This window comes from Pogonomyrmex barbatus, unplaced genomic scaffold (genome assembly GCF_055798465.1).
Source record: "Pogonomyrmex barbatus isolate J1 unplaced genomic scaffold, ASM5579846v1 scaffold17, whole genome shotgun sequence".
NCBI lineage: Eukaryota > Metazoa > Arthropoda > Insecta > Hymenoptera > Formicidae > Pogonomyrmex > Pogonomyrmex barbatus.
Window position 1 is genome coordinate 7,424,379 of NW_028297113.1, and position 21,660 is coordinate 7,446,038.

At 37.6% G+C, this 21,660-nt stretch overlaps 2 protein-coding genes across 5 annotated transcripts in view; one reads left to right on the forward strand and one right to left on the reverse strand.

Moving 5' to 3' along the window:
• LOC105423634 (tyrosine-protein phosphatase non-receptor type 7) lies at nt 1-21,406 on the reverse strand. 4 transcript variants are annotated; one of them, XM_089074354.1, is made up of 9 exons: nt 21,163-21,406; nt 17,633-17,828; nt 17,216-17,398; nt 16,826-17,041; nt 16,326-16,736; nt 15,920-16,215; nt 15,564-15,773; nt 10,336-15,449; nt 1-10,103 (listed from the first exon to the last, which is right to left on the reverse strand). In XM_089074354.1, exons 3-8 carry the CDS (start codon nt 17,345-17,347, stop codon nt 15,338-15,340), a joined length of 1,377 nt encoding a protein of 458 aa, XP_088930480.1. In that variant the 5' UTR covers nt 17,348-17,398; nt 17,633-17,828; nt 21,163-21,406; the 3' UTR covers nt 1-10,103; nt 10,336-15,337. The 4 variants fall into 4 exon arrangements, with proteins under 4 accessions (XP_088930480.1, XP_011631752.2, XP_011631751.1 ...); XM_011633450.3 differs by lacking the exon at nt 21,163-21,406 and adding an exon at nt 19,890-19,934 and having other exon boundaries at nt 17,216-17,384; XM_011633449.3 differs by lacking the exon at nt 21,163-21,406 and adding an exon at nt 18,483-18,929 and having other exon boundaries at nt 17,216-17,384.
• The window catches only part of LOC105423643 (uncharacterized), a 16,001-nt gene continuing 6,694 nt past the window's right edge, over nt 12,354-21,660 (forward strand). Inside the window, exon 1 of the mRNA XM_089074358.1 lies at nt 12,354-12,487. Within this exon, the coding sequence (XP_088930484.1) occupies nt 12,457-12,487 (31 nt within the window). The 5' untranslated portion in view covers nt 12,354-12,456. The remainder of the gene's footprint in view (nt 12,488-21,660) is intronic.

Genomic DNA, 21,660 nt, shown 5'->3' on the forward strand with positions numbered 1-21,660 from the left:
TTTGTTTTTCTTTTTGCGAAAAGATTCCAATTACACAGATAGATTATTAAAATTTGTTTTGTCGCGAATTCATAACAGGGCGAAGCGTTAACGATTGAGTCCAGATTGAGATAAAGTTAGCGCTAAGTCTCTCTCTCTCTAATTTATCACAAAAATGAAGACGTAGGTCGCTCGTAATTCTGGTTTTCTAGTTGGGCAACGGAACGCAATAGTCCACAGTAGTTCACGACTTAATCGCGAGTCTCCTCCATCGGAGGGCTCCAATACCTCCACCATATTCCAAGTATAGAGGGGATTTCCTCTTTGACTGGAGGGCGGCGCTTATTTCGGACTAAAGGGGTGGTTATACGCAGCCCCTTTCTTTGATACGTACTATCGTACATAAGACGTCATGATATAACTTTGAAGACCAATGCTTTCTTATAAAATACAATTAATATTTCTTTTTATTTGCTACAAATCCAGATATCGATTATCAATTGTAATCAAGACTTGATATTTATACCGCGTAGTTATCAATAAAGCAATTATAATATTAAGTTGTCAGGCGCGCGTGATATCAGCAGATAAATTCAAAGTTATTCTATTAATAAACACGAAATTATAAATTGTATAAATTTATGGAGACATTATTTTGTATAAATTGACATAATTTTTTGGATAAACTGTTTCTTTCTTTGATCCGATTGGGATGATTATTATGTGATCAATAATATATGGAAATTGTATATATAATTAAAAACAAAGTTTACCATTTCAAAACATGAATTATTAAGATTCTTTATCCACTCAAGTAAATATGGATTTCACTCGAATTACATAAGCTATTCGTAAGCAAATTTTATAATCAAGTAAAATAGCAAAAAATATCCTGTAATAACTATAATTTCGCCATAACTTACTAACTTATTAATTTACTAACAAATAACAAGAAACAAAGACAGGAAATGTATGTATTAAAGACATCATACATAATCAACTCTTCACAATTTATTAAGTCTGATGTCTGAATCTTAAACATCTGCGATAGGCGATTACATGTTAAGTTACGACAACGTTATTTTTTGCATTTGTAAATTGGAACTTCACTCGGACTAAATAAATCATCTCTTTCGATTAATGACGACTTAAACACATGATTCATACGAATGGAACATCAAACAATTAAAGAGGGGCTTGTAGATCCAATTATTCTATCTAGAATTCTTTTGGTTCTAAGCACCTGCCGTTCGCAGCACGCTCGTCACTCGTGCATCGAGCGAGAGAGCGTGAATCCATTTCTCGTCGCGTGCGTAAATGTTCACGGGCGCGTGTAATCGGCATCACGCGCTAAGTGCTCACCCGCGTTGCACCGGGTATACCAACCCTCCTCGTTTTATACGACCATTAACCCACAACCGGGATCAGACACATCGAACTAGCATTTCCCAGGCTCGGTTTTGAAGCCCACGCTGTCGGGGAAGGGCGACGTGATAGTGGCAGACCGATAATATGCAAATGTTTGCTTCTGGTTAAATAGCCGTTTATTTATTCATTGCCCTGCGCGTTACGCGCGTTTATCCTCTGTCGTTTCTCGTTCGCGAAAAGGATAATTGCCTTCGTAAATCTTTTCTCGTCGCTTCATGAAAGTCGGCGACCTCCTTGTACAAAGACGTTCTATTATAACGCGATTCTTAGAACATGCATGGTACGTGATATATATATCATTTATAAATGCGTTGCGTCAAGATATGTAGATCGAGAGCAATTACAAACAACAGTGTCGCTAATGGTTAATTAATCTCGCTTTACGTTATGTATTACACAATTTTCAATAGTGTGAATAGTGCTGTCGCGAGGAAATCGCGAGAAGAAGGAAAAGTGCGTTGTAAATCTGCGCTAAACGATTCTGTAACAAAGTCGCAACAAAGATATTTTGATTACCTAAAAAGATTAACAATAATTACATTTTACTTACTGCTGTATTTGCGAAGATGAAGAAATTGCAGAATATTTTGTATTTAATCATCGACATTGACATTGTCACTCGATAAGTCTGTAGCATTTATAAATGCAAAATCATCTGATTAATTCATACATGTTTTATCGATCGCTTTGCGGAATCTTTTTTAAAGTACTACACTATTACTTTAACTTTATCACGTGATCATGTTTAGCAATATTATATAATTACAGAAATCTGCGAGGCCGTATCAGCAACTATCAACATTTCATTATGCCTTACCAGTGCTAATGGAATTTGCATACAACCGGTATTGTCGACTCTTCGTGCTGATTCAATTGTTCACCTCATCATCAGATTCTTATCGGAATTACAAATAGTCCGGCATTTTTTCCACAACAGCTGATTTATTGCAACGTAAAAAAGGATATTCACATATTTCAAAATATTGAAGTATAAGTTTAGATTAAAATCGAATAATAACGCGTTTGAATTGTCAGCATGATTACAAGACAAAACTGCGGAATCATGAATTTCGATAAGTCGTTTATATTAATTTAAAATCGCACAGACGAAAAATATAAATGAGAAAAGAATAAAGAACTAATAAATTAACAATTATAAATACTAATTTTATTTTGTTTTGGAATAATATTTTAAAAAGAAAACTTTACTACTCTTAAAATAAGCTGCAAATTCTTTTTTCTCATTTATCATATATATATATATATATATATATATATATATATAATTATATTATTAATTAAATTGCGTGTATATCGTACATACAAATTTCGTGCGCGCAATTATTGTGGTCCAATTTCAGACCGGCGCAATGAAGCAATTAACCGCTGTTCACCAATGTAAGTGTCAAAATGATTTATGATACACAACTGTATAAATCAACGACAAGAATAAACAAGAAAAAGAAAAACATAAATTTCTTTAAAATTTTTGCTAACAAAGAGTTTTTGTAGCAAAGCATACGGCTTGACTACAATAAATTAAATGGCATTACCGCTATGGCTAACATCACTGTGATTATCAGAGATATCAGATATTACACGCTTGTATAAAAGTCATGATTTCTGAAGCACTACTCTCTCTCTTCGCATATCGGTTCAAGGAGAATCTTGAAGGGTAGTAAAAGTATGCAGCTGTGTTTTAGCGATTCACAATAATATAAAATGTCACATTGCTGATATTGGAATCTTTTAATTTACAATTAATATCAATAAACTTCGTCAGTTTTCTTTTTTGTTTGCATAAAATCATTTTGACGTAATAAATGTTTTAAGTGTCTGACACTCTCTCTCTCTCTCTCTCTCTCTCTCTCTCTCTCTCTGTCTGTCTAAATGGACGTATCAATAATTACAAATTATAAGAAAAAATTTATCAAAAATATATTGCAAATTTAAAAACCCTTTTATTAAAAGGATATCTATAAATCTTGCAGAAGTGTATCCATGTCACATAGTACATGCACCGATAACGACAATTTACCCGTAGTTTCGAATAGTTTATTTGATGCATGTGTTTCGCATGAATTCACGACTATCATAATTGGACATCCTGGCGGCGATACGAATTATTTAAAGTTTTACTTGAAATTTGTACAGTGTTACATTCGCCACACCTACAAACCTTTCACCCGACACACGTTCTAGCTTGCGCTATGAACAAACTTGTTCGATACACCCTGATATTTATTCGATCGTATTCCGCGAAAACCGCGAATTGTAAGGCGGCGATGAGATACACGCTGTTGTGAAACACACATTCTGCTATATCGTTATACACATTCAAATAATTAAGCGAAATCATTCTTTTCGAAAAATGTAGATATTTACATACCGTTGATCCTTCAAACTTAATAACATTACCAAATTTTTGTTAACATCAATCTTGTAAATTCGTAAATTTCATTTTTAGATTGTTAAGTCTTAAAGATATTTTCATACATTTTAATGTGCTGATTTCCTAATTCGCAACTTTGGAAATAAATTCAATGTTTATTATCATTGCGATAATACGAATAATACGGATTCGCGTCCAGAATTCTCGCGTGTGCCCATGCATTTAACACAAACGCCTGACCTCATCCATACATCGCTCATCTGTGACACGCTCGCCTACGCTCGCCACGCGCGAATGTTATTGCCAAAGCAATAAATATGTTAATGTGTTCATGTGTTTGTAGGTGGGTGTGCGTACGTGCGTACGTGCGTACGTGCGTACGTACGTATGTATGTATCCACGGAATAAAACAAACGTTGTCCGAGCATTATTTAGATCGCTTAGAAGACTATTGGTTCGCGCGTATATGTATATATTATAAATCGGCCTCTACATCTCAGGGGAAGGAAAGGGGGGGAAGGGAACCGAGAACGAGGATCGAGGAACGAGGAGCGAGAAAAGTTAGCGTGACTCGAGCGGAAGACACGACATCGGGACATCAGCAGAAAACTGCCGGAGCCATGTTTCTCCTGTAATAGCCACGTTCCACAGTTCCCTACCTCATCGTGATCGCGAGCATGTTGAACCGTGTCTCATTGTATGTCACTGATATTCAGCGCTCGAAGCGTATCGTTTTGTTACCGTATAATAGTCTCCTTGGAGAATTCGCAAGCAATGTTCGCAAGCAATGATCGTCTCAGGGATCGATAAGTTCATGGAATTTTTCCAGAGAGAGTTGGAATATATTTCCAACTCTTGACCGAACTTGAATGATATTTCGGTCCTACTACTTTTACGCGACTGTCGCTTCATAATTTGTAGTTTGTTTATTGACGTTTGCGCGCGACACCTTGCATGACAAGTGTGCCGGACATGTAACGAATAATTCAGTTAGGTATCATAATCTTCAAAGTACAATGTAGAGAGAAAAGTCGCTTGATTCCCACAGTGATACGCCTCCCTGAACTTTAGCTCGTGGAATTCATCGGCTTTCACTAGTTGCGCCACTTTACGATGATACAAATATAAACGTTTTGATCGAGATTGACATTAGAATTGAACGTAGGGCTTTCCACTATTGGAAATAACTATTAATAAGATATATTTATAAATAATTCTCTATTATAATTATAGTTACAGTTCTCATGGGTAAATCTAACGATGTTCTCAAACGATGTTGCTCTTGAATTTCTCCTTCGAGAATTGTTGAAAAATTAAAATGTACGTTTGATCAACTATATATCAAGTGTCTGCCACGATGCACTTTCGATGCACGTTAGAAAAAAAAATCTTAAAAATAGATAGATTGTTCGATCGCGTTGCGTCTTACTACACACAAGATTCATATTCGTTTTTTTTGAATATATAGTTTATTACGAGTGATGTAGCGTTTAAAGATCATTTGCGAACAGAATTAAAAGAAAAAGTTGCTAATAGAAAGGATTATCGCTTCCTCCGGTTTTTTTGTAAGCCCGTTCTACATGTAGAACGTTTGTACGTTGGATGATCGCGTCGGCAACATGGCTCGCGCAAGTCGCAAAGTAGTCCACACATCCTCTCTCTTGCATTATAAACAATCTCCCATGAAAATCTAGAGCAGCTGGTGTAGTAAAGTCCGCGACGATGTGTCTGAACATGTAACGAGGATCATTACCCATTACAAATATAGATATCGTCACAATTTAAACTTATAATAAATCAAGTCGATCCAATAACTAAAAAAATATTTGACAATGTTAATATCAAGGATAGTTAGATTCGTGAAAGACATTACTATTAATATTCCCTCATTAGGAAGTAAAATATAACAGTTGTAAATGTATATAGCTGTAAGATAAAAATTTTGACAACATGTTAAACGTATAACGCATAACGATAAAAAGATTAATTCGTTAATTTATTTATATTTAATCCGCTCAATAAAACGTACTCGAAAGCGAAATTGTTGATTAGATACTTTCATTATGTAAGCCCTGATTCATTTTCAATTCTAGAAAAGGGATCTCATAAAAATACAATTAGGAATTATTACTAATCTTTTCTGTTAATTGCGGTTTCATGCTCGATAAAACTTTCAGCGATCGGATTCGGCTTTCGCTTTTGGTGACAGCATTGCAAAAACCGTATATCGGCAATATTGCAAATTGTTGCGAAAAATCGTTAAAATAGTAAAATAGTTATTCAAATCTCTACAAAAAGGTGCAATCAAGCATTATATTTATTAAAAAATTCCATTGTGAATATAAAAAGTTAAAATATATTCGACATCGTTAATCATATTGATAACGTCATAATGAATAGGAAAAATATTAATAATATCAGATAATAACCATATATCATATATATTCTTTGCTTCGTGATTTCGTGACACCTGATGAAAATATGTGATCGCAAATTGTGATGAGGTCTATCAAAATCAAAGGGTCTTGTCATCGATTAAACAAACTGCCCCCCCCCCCCCATTATGTCTGGGACACGTGTCTGTGTTTACGATATCCGCAATATGTTTACTTCCTCTTTTTACGAACTAAAAGTAGTCTGCGTGGCGTAACTTTGTATATTTTACGATTGACACGCAACGCACGTATTTTCATAATTCATAATTCGTAATTCGTATCGTACTAATTGTGCCATCAATTGAATATGAATATGAATAAAATAATTACCATTCAAAATAGAAACTTTGAACTTTGGTTTTTTTTTTTTAATATGTTTTTTAATTGGTAACTTAATCCTACATGTCATATTTTACACGCATATTATTCTTCCACGTTATAATATTATTAATCTATTTTGCGCATTAATTATATTAAAATATATTTTATGGCGATTTTATTTTTAAAAAAATTCTTATCAAATTGAAATTTAATTTGTATAATTTATATAATACTAAAAATAAAAAAATACTAAAAATATTAAAAATAACAATATGTGCAACATATGTGTGTAACATAGTGTGCAACAATATTTTGAAAGTATATTTAGATGCAAAGCGTAAAAAGACACGCCGGAATTGTACGTTTCAATGGAACACATTAACAAAGGTAATAATAACGCTTAATAAATAGCCTCTCCTACTTGACGTTGCAGAAAGAGCGCGCATGCTCGAGCTTTTCACGAAAGGCGGATCCACGAAGCTTTTCATCGACCAATGTGCTTTCGTGGGTGGCACAGAACATCCTACGGCTTGCGCACCGCTTTCCTGAACGGCCATGCTAAACGCGATGAAATCCCATAATTCATCCGCAGGGTTTCAACTATCACCGATAAGCTCGTGGCGATCGAAGCTCGGCTTTCATTATCGTTTTATTTAAGCTCGTTGCAAGCGCTCGTAGTCGTCCAAAATAAATTTTAGGTCGCGATCGATGTTGGGTAAAACCCAACGAGACTGCGGATCTCCTCGATACAATCGCGAACAATCGCGTACCGAAGGACGACCGCGTATAAAAACCACCAAATAAATTCAATCAAAGAAAAGAGCCTGACTTCTGAATAAAACATTTTCATATTTTTGTAAAGAAAAATATCGCTGATAAATTGTATTACAAAATTGTCGCGCGGGTAAAGACCCTTTGCGGACCAAAATATTGCGAAAACTTTGCGCGTCGCTTCGCCGAAGCGTAAGTATTGTAGTAAGTAGTAAATTGGTTCTCCTGACAACACACCGTTTGTTGCAATTTGCGCCTATTATTATATCGAGCGTAACAAGCTACAACTTATAAACCACTCGTTACTATTTATAAATCAGATCGGATGAAATTGGAGCACTGTCTCCATTGTTTCTCATTTCGGAGTTCTCTCCGAGGGGAACGAGCCAAATAAAATAGCGTACTGTCCGATTAGAAATTTTACAAACAAAATTACATGTGTTACATTGTGCTTGTTTTATTAAAGTTATAATATAAAGAATCAGAATTAATTATTTACCACCATATGACGGCACTTAACAAACTTGTTTCATCATACGCGTGGCTCGAAAAAAAAAAAAAAAAAAAAAAAAAAAAAAAAACATTTCGAAACGCACGAATGAAATCACGTCGTGTTCTATATCTTTCTAGTCAATGACGCGTTTTATCACGCGTATAAGCAAGCGTGTATAAGCAAGCGTGTAGTACACACGTGAACGCGAGGTCATTAATATAATATAACTTGTTATATAGCGCCTGTGCTTCTTGAGACTGGATCTCAACGACCACCAGTTTCGTTAAACGGTACGTTATTCTTATTCCGTTTAAAAGGTGAGCCTTTAATACAAAAGACGAGAGACGTGACTCTCGAAGGAGAAGTGAAAAAAACGCGGCTAAAATGAGAGAAATGTTTGTGTCGCTAGAATAGAGACAGGTGACTCAAAAAGTGAATGCATAGTAGCGGTACATTGCCCGTCTCGGTATAGGTTACCGTGAATTATCAAGCCATTAATTCCAAATAAACGGAAAAGCACGTTCACCACGCGACTTTCACTATCTGTCCGCGGTAGTCGAGAGAACAGTAGAATCAAGTAGTTGGCAAAGCGGCTGCGGATAGCGAATGTTAACCGTAGAATAGAAGTTCGCGGGAGAGAAAGAATGGGATTCTGTCGTTTTATATGGAATATGATCAGAGCATCGTCGAACATTATAGCCGTTATTAAAACCCAATTGATCCTTCGCCCCCTCTGCTAATGTGTGTCTAGCGTGTCTCACACATTAGTCTCCAAAATCGTATCGATATTTATTACGCATCGATATCATATCAATATTAATTATGAAAACACTTTGTCGCTTTCTTGAAAAATTTTTCTTTTTCTTTTTCATATAAATTCTGATGATTAAATGTATATTAATAAAACCCTCGGTTTGACAGCTCGACAGTAGTTCCTCGAGCTCGAGATTCGAGCGAAGAATCAACAGGATAACAACTCTTTGTTCCTGATTCGTGCCGGACGAGGTGGTGCATTCATCTCGAAGATCAGAGGAGACATTACGTTACAACCTCTGACCTACATAAGAAACGCTACGCTGCACTCGTTACAGGTGAATGCACTCTGCGTGAAACATGGAGCAAATCGCGAGTACATGTGAAGAAAACATAAATGTAAGGGATACACACGTCGACGTGTGCAGCGCGACCCCTCAGAGATTCCCTTAGCTAATTTTATATTCTACGATCGTGACGATCGCGGAGAATACAAAACATTGTTGCGGACAGAGTGAGGCCCTCTCGCGCGCGCGCGCGCGCGCGCGCCAAGTCGCGGAAAGAGCAAGAAAAAAAGAACGCAATTCACCGCGATGCATCAAACTGAGAGGCGCGTAACAGGTATGCGAAGGCGGTTTTTCCGCGAGTGTGGAGAGGGGAGAGCCGCAGTCAAGACAAAAGTAGGATAAACGTGTCCACGTAAGCGCAGCATGAATCTCCCTCTTTTAACCCTCACCTAAACTTTACCGAGTTTACAATTTTGGATATGAAACGTAGAACGTGCGCGCAAGATCGCGGTATTTCGCGATAAGGATTTCGCGATGAGGCTTTCGCGAGCGTGTCACACGCGTTGACGCCTACAAGCCGACGCGAATTCGATTTTTCTCTCGTCGCGTGTTTTTATCGTCGATCTCAAATTTCGGATATTCTCCATCGCGGAACGCGACACCGAGTCCCCCGACGTTGGTCGCGCGCGTCGAACACCGTTTTACGAATATAGGACGAGCGAGGCCGATTATTATCGGCTTTAAAGGCCGAAGGAGACAGGTAATCCAAGTCGACTGTACGAACGATACATCTACCGCAAAGTAGTGTAATATCTACTCTCCATTCTCTCGTCAAATGGGGCGACGCAAAATACGGGCGATCCGAACGGAGCGCCGATCGGATCTGAAGCTTCCTCTCCTACTCCTTAAGTTTCGGTCCCATCGATGACGTGCCGCGTTTCATCGTATGAAACACGTCAATTCTACAAATTGCGCGTTTCATCGCAATTTCGATTCCAGCATCGGTGGGCCGGCGGTGTCGTTCGTTTCTTTCAACTATACTATTATGTCGCAGAATGAAAAGGCGCGCGTACATCCGGCGCGCGTTTAAGGTCAACGTACGAGCGTCGACTCCGCTCTTCCGTGGCTCCAATATCCGTGAAGAAGCAGGCGGTGATGCACGATAACGGTATCGGTGTCAAATTCGCGACATTCCGTAGCTGTCATCGGGGCTCGCGTCTACCTTCGCTTTTGATTTGCACCTACTATTACAAACGAGTTGCGTTTAGAAGACTCTGGTATACCGTTATGCGACACGCTCGAAAATAAGAGACGAGAGTCGCGAGAGAGTCGCTGTCGCTCCAATTGTGCAAACGCACAATTCGAGATGGGATAAACGAGAGAAATAAAAACTGACGGCGCGTGCACCGATTGTTGACGCTTTCGCGAAATGCGAGAGACGAAGGAAGGAAGAAAGAAAGGAAGGAAAAAACTCACCGAGTATCGCCTGAAGGGTCTGCTCATCCCCGTCCCCGATGACGTCCATGCCTCCGTCGTCGATGGTCGAAACCCGTAGCTGCTCTTCCGGACCCGATCAACGGGCCCCATTCCGCGACGTTCGAGCCGCGACGAGGTCTCGCACCGTTGCGACGACCCGCATAGCCGCACGATAATCGTCGCTGCCGCCGCCGCCGCCGCCGCCGCCGCCCGCCGCCGTCGCCGTCGCCGTCGCCGTCGCCGTGGTCGCCGTCGCCGTCGCCGTCGCCGTCGTCGTCGTCGTCGCCGTCGTCGCTGCCGCCGCCGCCCGCCGCCGCGAGCGACTTGATCCTGCGCGAACTCGCTATATCTTTTCTCTCTTTCGGACGAAATCTCGCTGATTGAATACGATTACCGCACGTAACAACGCACGGGCTCGCTTCGGCTTTGCTCCTCGCGCACTATTTTCTTTTCGCTTGCGCGCTTCCCCGCGATCCAGCGCGATCAGCACTAGAACGCGATCGACTACCGACTTACGTATATCGATATGTATGACGGCGAACGCAAAGCGACACCATCGCGCATCGGATTCGACGCAATCGGTTTCGCGGGTCCAGATGAAGCGTGCATCCGCGCGACACACGGATACGAATGACGCGCGTTCCGCTTTTACTCGCGGGAACGCATAGGGCGAATAACGACGAGATCGCTCGTCGTCGTTGTTGCTCCTGCTACACCAGTTACGGAGTTATTCCGCGAGTCGCTCAAGTCGCGGTAATCTCGTGTCGCGAACTAAGATCCGAACCTCGCATACTCCGTGATACCACAACCCGCGCGCGCACAACCCACACACACACACACACACACACACACACACACACGCGCGCGCGCGCGCGCGCGCGCGCGCGCGCGCGTGAAACCTGTTATACATGCCACGACCCGCAGGGCCGTGTTTCGAGATCTCTTTTGGGAGCTCGGAATGCAATATTTCTCTTAAAATTTTTTGGACATGATGAAAACATGTTTAACAAAATATTCATTGTTATATAATAATAATAATAAGTATTTCGCTCTAAAATATATCACAATCCTTTGTCAATCTGTTGCTTTTTGCAATATGAATATCATTTGCATTATTAATGGAGATGTATGTTTCGAAAAATAAAATTGAATAAATGTTATACAATTAGAAACAGAAATTAAATTATCAAATATTACGTTCAGTGTTTTGATGTACAATTATTTTATTATGAGTTAATACATAAATAAATGTGTGCGTGCAAGTGATGTTATATTTTCAATATAAAGTGTTTTCTATTTTGCAGCAATTCTTTTAGCATCGTATAAATTGTTTTAAAAAGAACTACGCATGTATACATATATTTTGTTCGATTAAAGTTTTGAAGTAAAATTGCCAACTAAATGAAAATTCGATATTCACGGAACCAATGTTTGCCGCGAGCCAAACATTGTTTTACGCAACGCGTGTTTACTTTCCAGGAATTGTCTCGCTGACTTACCGAGAATGACACAAAAAAAACGAGAATAAGACAAAAAGCGGGAACAAAAAAGATGGAGCAACGAAATACGCTATTTATCGCTAGTTATCGAGCCGTAGACTCGAGATTCGATCATTCCAGATGTAAAAATAAATAAATCGTAACTGAAACGAACTGTAACTATAATACATGTAACTGAGAAACGCATCGCATTATTATTTTTCGTGACAACACTATTTACCGGGATTCTCCGAATTGTATGAAGTATATAGGTAATATGATCCTATGTCGCGCTCGGTGTTCAGTGCTCGGCAGCGCTCGGCAGCGCTCGGTCACGTGATCGAGGTTAGTTTCGTTCGAACAATCGCGCGCGAGCGATATATGGAGCGTCGCGTCACGCGCGTCCGTGCAGAATCGTGGAGTAGTTTATCACGGGAAATACATGTTAGGCTTCGAACTGCCGGTGAGACTTTGATGTAGAGACGAACGAAGTGTGTGCGATAAGAATCCTATTGGTGACGATACGTCGAATGTCGCAAGCCCGAAAATATGTACGAGATGTGCGTTCCTCGCAGAGCAAAGATGGCCACATTTGTGTGCGCGGGACGAAACGCCGCCTTTTAAGGATCAATTGAGTCTATCTATGAGACTTTTAATGGGCGAGATAAATACTTGTAAGTACTTACTAATCTGTGTACATATCCTAATTGTAAATAGCCTAGTATTCCGTGTATCATATACGAGATTATTAAACATAACTATATGTATACACATCCGCATACGTGTTCGATACCGTTTTGTATCTTCGAATTTTTTTTGTTTACGACATGATTATTTTGATTCTTTAGTCGCGACATGAAAATTATCACCTGTTTTTGAAATTTTTTTGAAATTGTTTTGATAAATTAAATATTAAATATTATATCGTACAGCTATATATTGCGTTTAATTATGTTATTTCTTGTCTATGTAAAATTTTCAATGCAAACTGTATAAATATTTTTATTAAATTAATTTTTAGTCAGTTTTTGTGTGGACACACTATAAACATTTATTACACCATATAAGTACAATTGAACACCGAGGGGTTGCTAAATTATTGTTATTACTTTTGTTATTTATCATCATTACATTATTATTGTTATTGTTTATTATCATTATCTATTAATACATCTATATCAAGTCACTTTTACTATGACTTTGTGCATTCATAAATAATGTCATTTCATTCGTTTTAAACAAATACATACTCTCTTAAACACATAATCTTTCTCTCTCTCTCTCTCTCTCTCTCTCTCTCTCTCTCTCTCTGTACAATTTATTTACACATAGTATACGTGTAGCACATACATTATACTTGTATACACACTATACATGCGTTTGCACATACATAAATTATTTATATGTCTTTTGAATTTAACCGATACGAATGAATAACAAGAATTATATGGATTATATCGAAGGATTTCACTTTTTCTTTACCGGCACATATATAAAACTGTAATTATATTTTCGTATGCCCGCAAAAGCCAGATATTCTACATTTTGTAATGTTTAGCTTATTAGATTTTAATTTAGCTAGACTAAGTCGAGATGATCGAACTGGATCATCAATTGCAAAACGAGCTAGTTTCTAACATCTCAAAATACATGTTAGTACAGGTATACACCGTGGATTTCGACATTATTCGAGCTGATCGACTATCGAGAACTTTAGAGCATGGATTATTACTCTAATATCTATATTAAATAGTCTAAAAAATATTAGCAGCCAAAAAAGTTTAATTATATTTAATCAATTAATAAATTGTTAACGCTGTAATAATCGTTTATTGTCATGCAAATCCACGGTAATAATTCAAGTTCAAGTTGATTTAAATTTCTCATATTAATTCACTCGAATAAAATGCATTATAGGTTATATAATAATTTTTTTAAAGTGTTATTACGCGAAAAGACATTTACATTTTCAAAATTAAATTTACATTTCCAATTTTTACATAACTAATCGGCTAATGTTGTATAACATTCAAAATCTCGCGCGCGCATGTATTAATTATTGAGATAAATGAAACAGATCTTTTTTACATGAAACATAATACAAGAATTATATATAAATTTAGTTTTCTTACATCATATTCCTCTGGAATAAATGAGAGAGAATTTACTACTAAAGATATATATTTTTTATTATTAAATCGAAATATTTATAATATAAATAATTATATTGAATAAGCATCAAAGCGAGAGAAACAAACGAATTATGTTATTGGAGAGAGAGCTAATATATTTGTATACACATTTTTTAGCAACAATTTAATATATTCGAGGATATTGGACTGTGTTACTTAGGTACGTATAAATATTCGTAATAACACCATATTTCGCTCATATATTTATCTGTTAAAATGGCTCTTATTCAGATATTTTAATCATCTAGCTATTATCTTTTTCTCTCTTTTCTTTTTCTTAAATTGTTATATTGGACTACCCGTGTTCAGTCTTAGTCAGCTAAATAAAAGCGAAGATCATAAAGGATATTTTAAAATCAAATAGGAACTAAAGATATAAGACAATATCTAGTCGATTTGGGTCCCATAAATTAATGATCGTTTTAACAATTATTTATATATTATTTATATATTATATATATATAAATATACTATTATGTATATAATATTATATTTTTGTATGTGTATGTATATATTATTTTATAATTTTATAATTTTTCACATTTATCTCACATTTAACATTATATCCCATTAAAGTAATTACGATTAACTTTAGCTTTTACACGTTGATTTAACAGTTTAGTGTATCATGTATTTATTTCATCGTGAGATGCTTGACAATAGCAAAGAGTATCGTACTAGTATCAATTGTTACAGTCGCGAAGTTGTTCCTACATATTTTTGCGTATTTAAAATTTTATTAGAACGTAATGAAATATTTTCTAATACACGAGGAATGTACAAATAATTAAATCCAAGTTTAATAAACGATTTTTATATAAATCTAAATATTGTGATACGAGTTGCGAATACGTTATCCCCACGCTCAGAGATTATTTCTAGCTCATAACTTATAATCAATCAAACAATATAATCTTGATTTTTAAGCATACGCCTCGTGCACGATTTCGATCGCACATTATTATAAACATAAATATTTTTGTCCCATTTAAGCTATTTGTGATATCTCAGTTTTAAAAAGCACCTGCTTAGAAAATGCACTCCGACAGTGAACCCCTTTTTTTTTTTATCTCTTGAGCTCTGTGATTGATATCAATTGTCAACGATTCGTCATGGCAGTAGAAAATGGCAGCTTACAGAACGAGTTTCAACTCGTTCGAATATTGAGATAAAGATGAGAGCGTCGGTTCACAGGCTAACATTGAGATTCGTTAGAAATTTACGCTTTTTTTACGGTAGACATACAGCCCTGCGCGAAGTGACATTCTCTTAGGCAATAATAAAGCCTTGTTTTAAGAAAGAATAAGCGAAAGAAATTCTAAATAGATTCATTTAATCACTCGAAGTCGATGGTTTGCTCTCTAGCGTCTGCTCGAAAAGATAAAGTGCTCTATGAATGAATTCATATTGTTCAGCCGTTTGCACCATTCCTCCTCTGTCGTATCTAGAATATCAAAGGTACTTTGTGTATCTATTGTATTTGTACATTTGTGTATTTAAACGCGACGTGCAAGATCACGTACAATAATCTAGAACGTGTGTATATCATACGCCTTACCTCATCTGGCACAAAATACCCAATACATCGACATTTCCTTCTTTTACTAGTTGAATCATTCCTATCCCTATTGCTATAAAACAGCCAGTTCGTCCTATACCCGCGCTGCAGTGGACGACCACTGGTCCTGGTAAAGTGTTCACCTCCGCGGCCATACTAACGAGCGCATCTGCGGTTTGAGGTACGGCATGGTCCGGCCATGAATCGTACCTATCGATAATCGATAATCGATATATTTTTTAGAATATACAAATTTAGAGGTAAAAGTAAGTATTTAATAAAGAGTAAGCGTAATAAAGAGTTTTCGTTACAGTTGTTTGACGATATTAATTCGTGAATACAATAGTAATTATTACCAATAGTGTTGCAAATGTCTCCTTTCTCCTTCGTGCCGAATCTCCATAGTTCTAACGATATATCCGTTTCTCGCATCGATATAATTTACTATAATAGTGAAAGATCCAGCTTGTACACGACTATTTACGTCAAAGGGAAAATACGTCTCGCACTTCGGCTTGGATGCTTCATTCAATCTAGTTATCATGACAATCACAGGAACTTTTTCCGTCCAGACCATTCTCCAGAAATCTGCTATCGTATTAGCTAATGGTCCCTGTGTCGCGATATATCTAGCATTTTCGCCATCGTATCCCTGTAAATTTGTTTTTTTATTGTAGCTTTTAGCGCGATTCAATAACGAAAGATACATTATAAGACATATCATCAATTTCACTAGTGCACAAAAAATTATTATCCACCTACTCGGATATAATTAGCGTTTATGTAACCGGCGAGCGGATCATCGGAGGAACCTGGTAGAACCACTCTGGTTTGTAGATTGGGTAAAACAGAGCTGTATCTATTCTTCACTCCTGAGCCGCAAATGTCTACCTTTTCTGGCAGATTTAACGGCACCTCCCAAAATTCTTTGTGCAACGTTCCCGTACCTTCAACAACTCTTTTCAATTGTGCTCTCGACAATACATTTCCCGCGCTTAACAAAAACTCTTCCGTTGTACATTCTCGTGTAGGAGTAACCATATGTGGTGGACTTTCAGGAGCTGGTGCCAATTCTATGGTTAAACTTGTGCTCGAACCACGTCTTTCCAATAATCCTTTTGCTTTCATACGAATCGCTTCCGGTTTACGCTCAGCTATTGCCGTAGACATCATCTTTCAATATGATATGAAAATTATTTATAATGCCCCATGATTTAATTCTATAATTCTGTGTGAGAACGACATTTAGTAGATTCTCTTACCTCGGGTAAAGAGGTTTGGGGAACCGGTCGTACCGGGTAGGAGGGTGCAGATTGCTTCGTGAATGCTTCGTGAACCCATTTTGCTTCCACAGATTCTTTTACATCTTTAGTTAACTTTTCCGACTGACTAGTGGCACCTTCCTCGACCAGGCCGTGCCGACTGCCATCTTCGTTATCTTTTTCACGCGACATTTGTTTTCGCAGCCATAACAAGAGCTGTCAGAAAGTGCTTATTATATAATCATATCCAAATAATTTAACGATAGAGATAAGATTAATTAGGCTCTACAAATATATAAAGTGACTATTTTAAAATAGTCACTTGTCTCTGAAAAGGAAGAGAATGAATTTTCTATATTTTTCTGTATTGTAAAAATATGTGACGCTTACTAGGAATATAATGCCAACGATTACACAAAGCGCTAAAACGTGAGACAAATGCCAATCTAGCCATGACAAAGTCGTCCTGGAATGTATTTCCTCGTCTGCCGGATTATTGAGTTGAGTCACTTGGAGATCCATTCCAGCATCATCCAGTCCTGTCACGGACTGCCGGATTCTGTATTAAAAATACTTTGAGATAAAAAATTAATCTTAATATTTCGTGAAATATCGGGATAGCTACAAGCTATAGCGGAAGCATCCCGTTTGACCACGTTGCAATTGGATACGATTTAATCTCGATTGCTTACATCATGTTATATTATACTTGACAAATTGCTCAGGTTATTACAATCAGTTGTTAATCGGTTGCCCATCCGATTGCAGTTGGTACTATGAATTTTTATTTTTACATAAGCCTATTACCTGTGATGAGATCTCGTAGGCATTCCCTTCGTAGAGGGCAATGAGGAGATTGGCACTAATGTATCCTTATGCCACTTCTGTTGAGTGATAAGATAAAATTTTTCCAGAGGACTTATATTATCACTATTGTTGATCGTTGTATCATAATAATTAACATCATTTGCATGATGATGAGTCAAGGAAACACTTGTACCATCTATAATAAAAATAATAAAATTGCATACACAGAACATAACTAGACATGTAACGTAACAAGCTTACAAGTAACAAACTTTACGATATGCTTTCAAATATTATAAAATATTGTATTTAAAATTTGATAATCGTAAAATTTGATAACGTATTTTAATTTTGTAACAAAAAATTTGAGCTCTATAAATTGAGCTGCGATAAACTCAACGCAGTTTCAAGAAATATATGCAACGAAGGAAAAAAATTATTCTGTCGTTAAACGAGAGAGGTAAAAATAACTCGTTAATTCTGATGAACAAAATAAAAAGAAAAGAAAAGTAAGTGAATAAAACGACAGGGGAAGCGGATGGGCAACGGGAATGGGAGATAGTGAGATAGAGGGACACAGAGTCAGATGCAAAATCGTCCATTTGTCATATGCCAGCCATGAATTGCAATACGCGTACATACGCGTGACCATAGACGTGACACGCACGCACGCACAACCTAATCAGCCCGCTTCATACACTATCCCGAAGTCGGAGCATCGTGAATAAATCACATCCTGTTTTCTCGTTGACGCATAATAACAGCAAGCGAATATGCACGAGTAGTATTTGCGCGCGAATGAGCGAGCAAGAGAGAAAGATCGCTTTTCACATCAATGTTTGGTCAATACCTTTCGTCAGTAGCACGTACGACAATATCGCAAACAGCGTATGATGGACGTGTGATTTGCGGACACGATGCTCCGAGAATGGGGGTCGTGTGTACGGCGGTACGGCCATATTGCAGCGGAATCGAAACCAGGCAAACTCCTTGTCGGAACTACCCGAGAGACGCTTCGTTTCATGTGCCTTGACCTGGGACTTTGGTTCTATTCATAGCGCTTCGCGATCGTCTCTCGCGATTCCTCTCGTTCTCTCGTATAGTACGTCGGGAGTAAGCGGTGGCCAATCGGGATGGCGACGGCGTCGCCGGCCCATCGGCGCCGACCAACCGCGGCGTGAATGTAAACGCTTCTATCGTGTTATTCACGGGTGGGAGTCGGCGTGAATGAAAGAGGAGCACGTGCGATTAATGACAATAATGTCGCATTCGGAAGCGAGTTTACGTTTACCCGTGCCAACGAACGTTACCTCCTCTCCGAATGGCAGCTCTTCGAAGAAGCAATGTCCCCTACGTGCGCAACGGGCAATCGTCGTTGTTACAACGAGAAACGAAGAAAAGAAAACGAGAAAAAAAGGAGAAGAATGAATCGTTGTGTCCCGTATCGTGTGAATTGTCGCATTGAATGAACGCCCCACGTCCTTTTCCAACTTGACGCAATGTACCGTGGATGACTCATTCTCTTCGCGCGATATACAAAATAGAAAATCAACGATTGCTCTCAAAACGATATTCTAAACCAAATTTATCTTCCCAAACATTCCTTTTAACAAAAGGAAAAGTAATCGTGTGGTCTGAAGATCAGATCATCTGGGTCATCTGATATATCGCTTGTGACTTCCGGACATTTCGCGAATCGACTTGTGAAAATAAAAAAAAATTACCACATTATCGCAATATTATTACAAATAATAATATCAGCGATGAAATAGTATTCTTGCATTGGTCGTTCTCAATTGAAAAATTTTTATTTATTATTTCAAAATTGCAAACTTTCTATAAAATCACCGTGTATTTTTATTATTTATGCATGTTTATTTTCATCTAAGATTCATTAATTAATTGTAAGATTTAAATGCTAGCAATTTCTTTCTCTCGTTGATCTCAAGGATAGGATTATAAATATTCATGAATATTGCCAAACGTCTCAACATATACATATTTCTCAAGAAAGAACGATGATTCACGAAACCGGACGAGCTTATTTGCCGTTCATACTTATTCAAGCATCATATTCAATTTGCTACAAATCCGTATTACTTGCGTTTTATCTTCGTACTTCTCTACTTTTCTTTAAAGTAATTTTGTGGCGCTTTTATAATATAATAACAGATAATAAGTTTATATTTTATATTATATTTTAATTTGATATTATTTACTCTTCTTTTTTCGACCAAATTTAAAGCTATTTACTTACCGATTACGGTACGATAATGGCAATCGAAGATCATGGTTGTAGTAGCTAAAAAATCAATAAACACGGTACACGAGAACTGAATATTCGACTTCGTCAGTATCTTGATTTTACACTAAATTGTTTCGTCGTCTCGATAAAAAAGAATACATGTTATATAATCTGTCAAAAAATAATTCTAAAAATAATTCTATCTTCATGCGTTTAACGAAGTTAGATCAAGAAACGGTCAAAAGCACGACCGCCGCTTCAAATTTACACATTTACGATTGATGTTGTGGATGTTGTTACAAAAAAAAAAAAAAAAAAAAAAAAACTGTGAACACGAGAATTTCAGAAAAATCCATTATCCGGTAACGTATTCCCGAGCGATGAAGAAGCCTGTTCTGACACAAATGTCAGAACAGCCCTCACGCTGCCAACTGAATTGGTCCCCATTCATTCTTCCACAGGAAGCCTACGAATTTTCGTAGGGCGCACGCACCAAGAATTATACGCACTTGCGTAAAATTGCTTGTTACGACGATTGGTCCAAGGAACGAGACTCGAGTGTTAACAGATAATTAAAATTTACAAAGCGTTTTTTTTCGTCATCTTCCTTAAACATAAAATTTATTGAATAAAATTTTTTATATCGATAAGTTGATGTCTCAATGAAATATATATTTAACAAATAATTGATAAAATTTTCGGCATAGTTTGACTACTTTAAAAGTAATGTCTTTCTCTTTCGACAAATGTTTTTATTAGTTTATAACGCGCAATGTACGAGAAGAATAGATCAGTAGTAGTATCAGTTCTTAAATTATAGAGTTTATCGTCTCGTTGTGATACATAAGTATCGTATTAATCGGTTTATTACAATTATGTACAATTATAAAAATCGATTTCGTAAAATCATAATAATATATGTATATTATGTATGACAATGCTTGTGAGCATGTACCTAATTGTTATAGATTATTTAGACACGGATATATTTCGTGTGTTGATGTGTGTGCAATTGATGAATTACTCGATCCATGTTGATTCCTTCCGTCTAACTCACGCTATTAGGATACACACGAATAGAGTGAAAATTTATAGTCGCTTTCGGTCGGTGCACGAATCTCATCGAGCGCTTGCGAGAAATTTTTTGAAGGACCGATAATTATGTAACGTTCGACATACAGCGCTGCGTAATGATATTAGCTGCGTAAGACGATGTGTGATTGACACGCTTTTAAATGGTAACGTCGAAACACAACATGCACTCGCATTTGCGTTGGTCATGTACCTTGCCAAGGCGAGTGAGGAGACGGGTCCTTTCTCTTCTTCCGAAGTGATCTGTCACGTATCGTTAAGACGTTGTCACGATTGACAGCATCACCCCGTGCACATTGACATCGTGGTGGACGATAAGAACGTAGCTCTGCAGATAAATCGCGCGACTACGTCGAATCGGACTCGCGTCGGACGCATCTGAATAGCGTCTGAACGGATTGCAAAATGACGGCCAACTGCATTCAACCTCTTTCGCGCTGACCTCGAAGGGGGGGTGGCAAGGAGGAGGAATTGTCTGTGTGTGTGTGTGTGTGTGTGTGTGTGTGTGTGTGTGTGTATGTGTATGTGCGTGGTGTGCAGCAGACGCGCGCATTCGTGACACGGATACGATTCACCGCGAGCCACCCTTCCCTCTGTAGCGGTACGTGGCCTCGCCCCTTCTACGTACCATCGCGGCACCTAACGATACTCCTGATGAACAACAGTGATATGATCCACCGAGAAACGGTGG

Coding starts and splice junctions, on each gene's coding strand:
- LOC105423634 (XM_011633449.3), bottom strand. CDS start 18,591: ATGGCCGTACCGCCGTACACACGACCCCCATTCTCGGAGCATCGTGTC. Junction 16,216..16,325: donor TAAACGCTAATTATATCCGA/GTAGGTGGATAA, acceptor ACAAATTTACAG/GGATACGATGGCGAAAATGC. Junction 15,774..15,919: donor AGACATTTGCAACACTATTG/GTAATAATTACT, acceptor GATTATCGATAG/GTACGATTCATGGCCGGACC.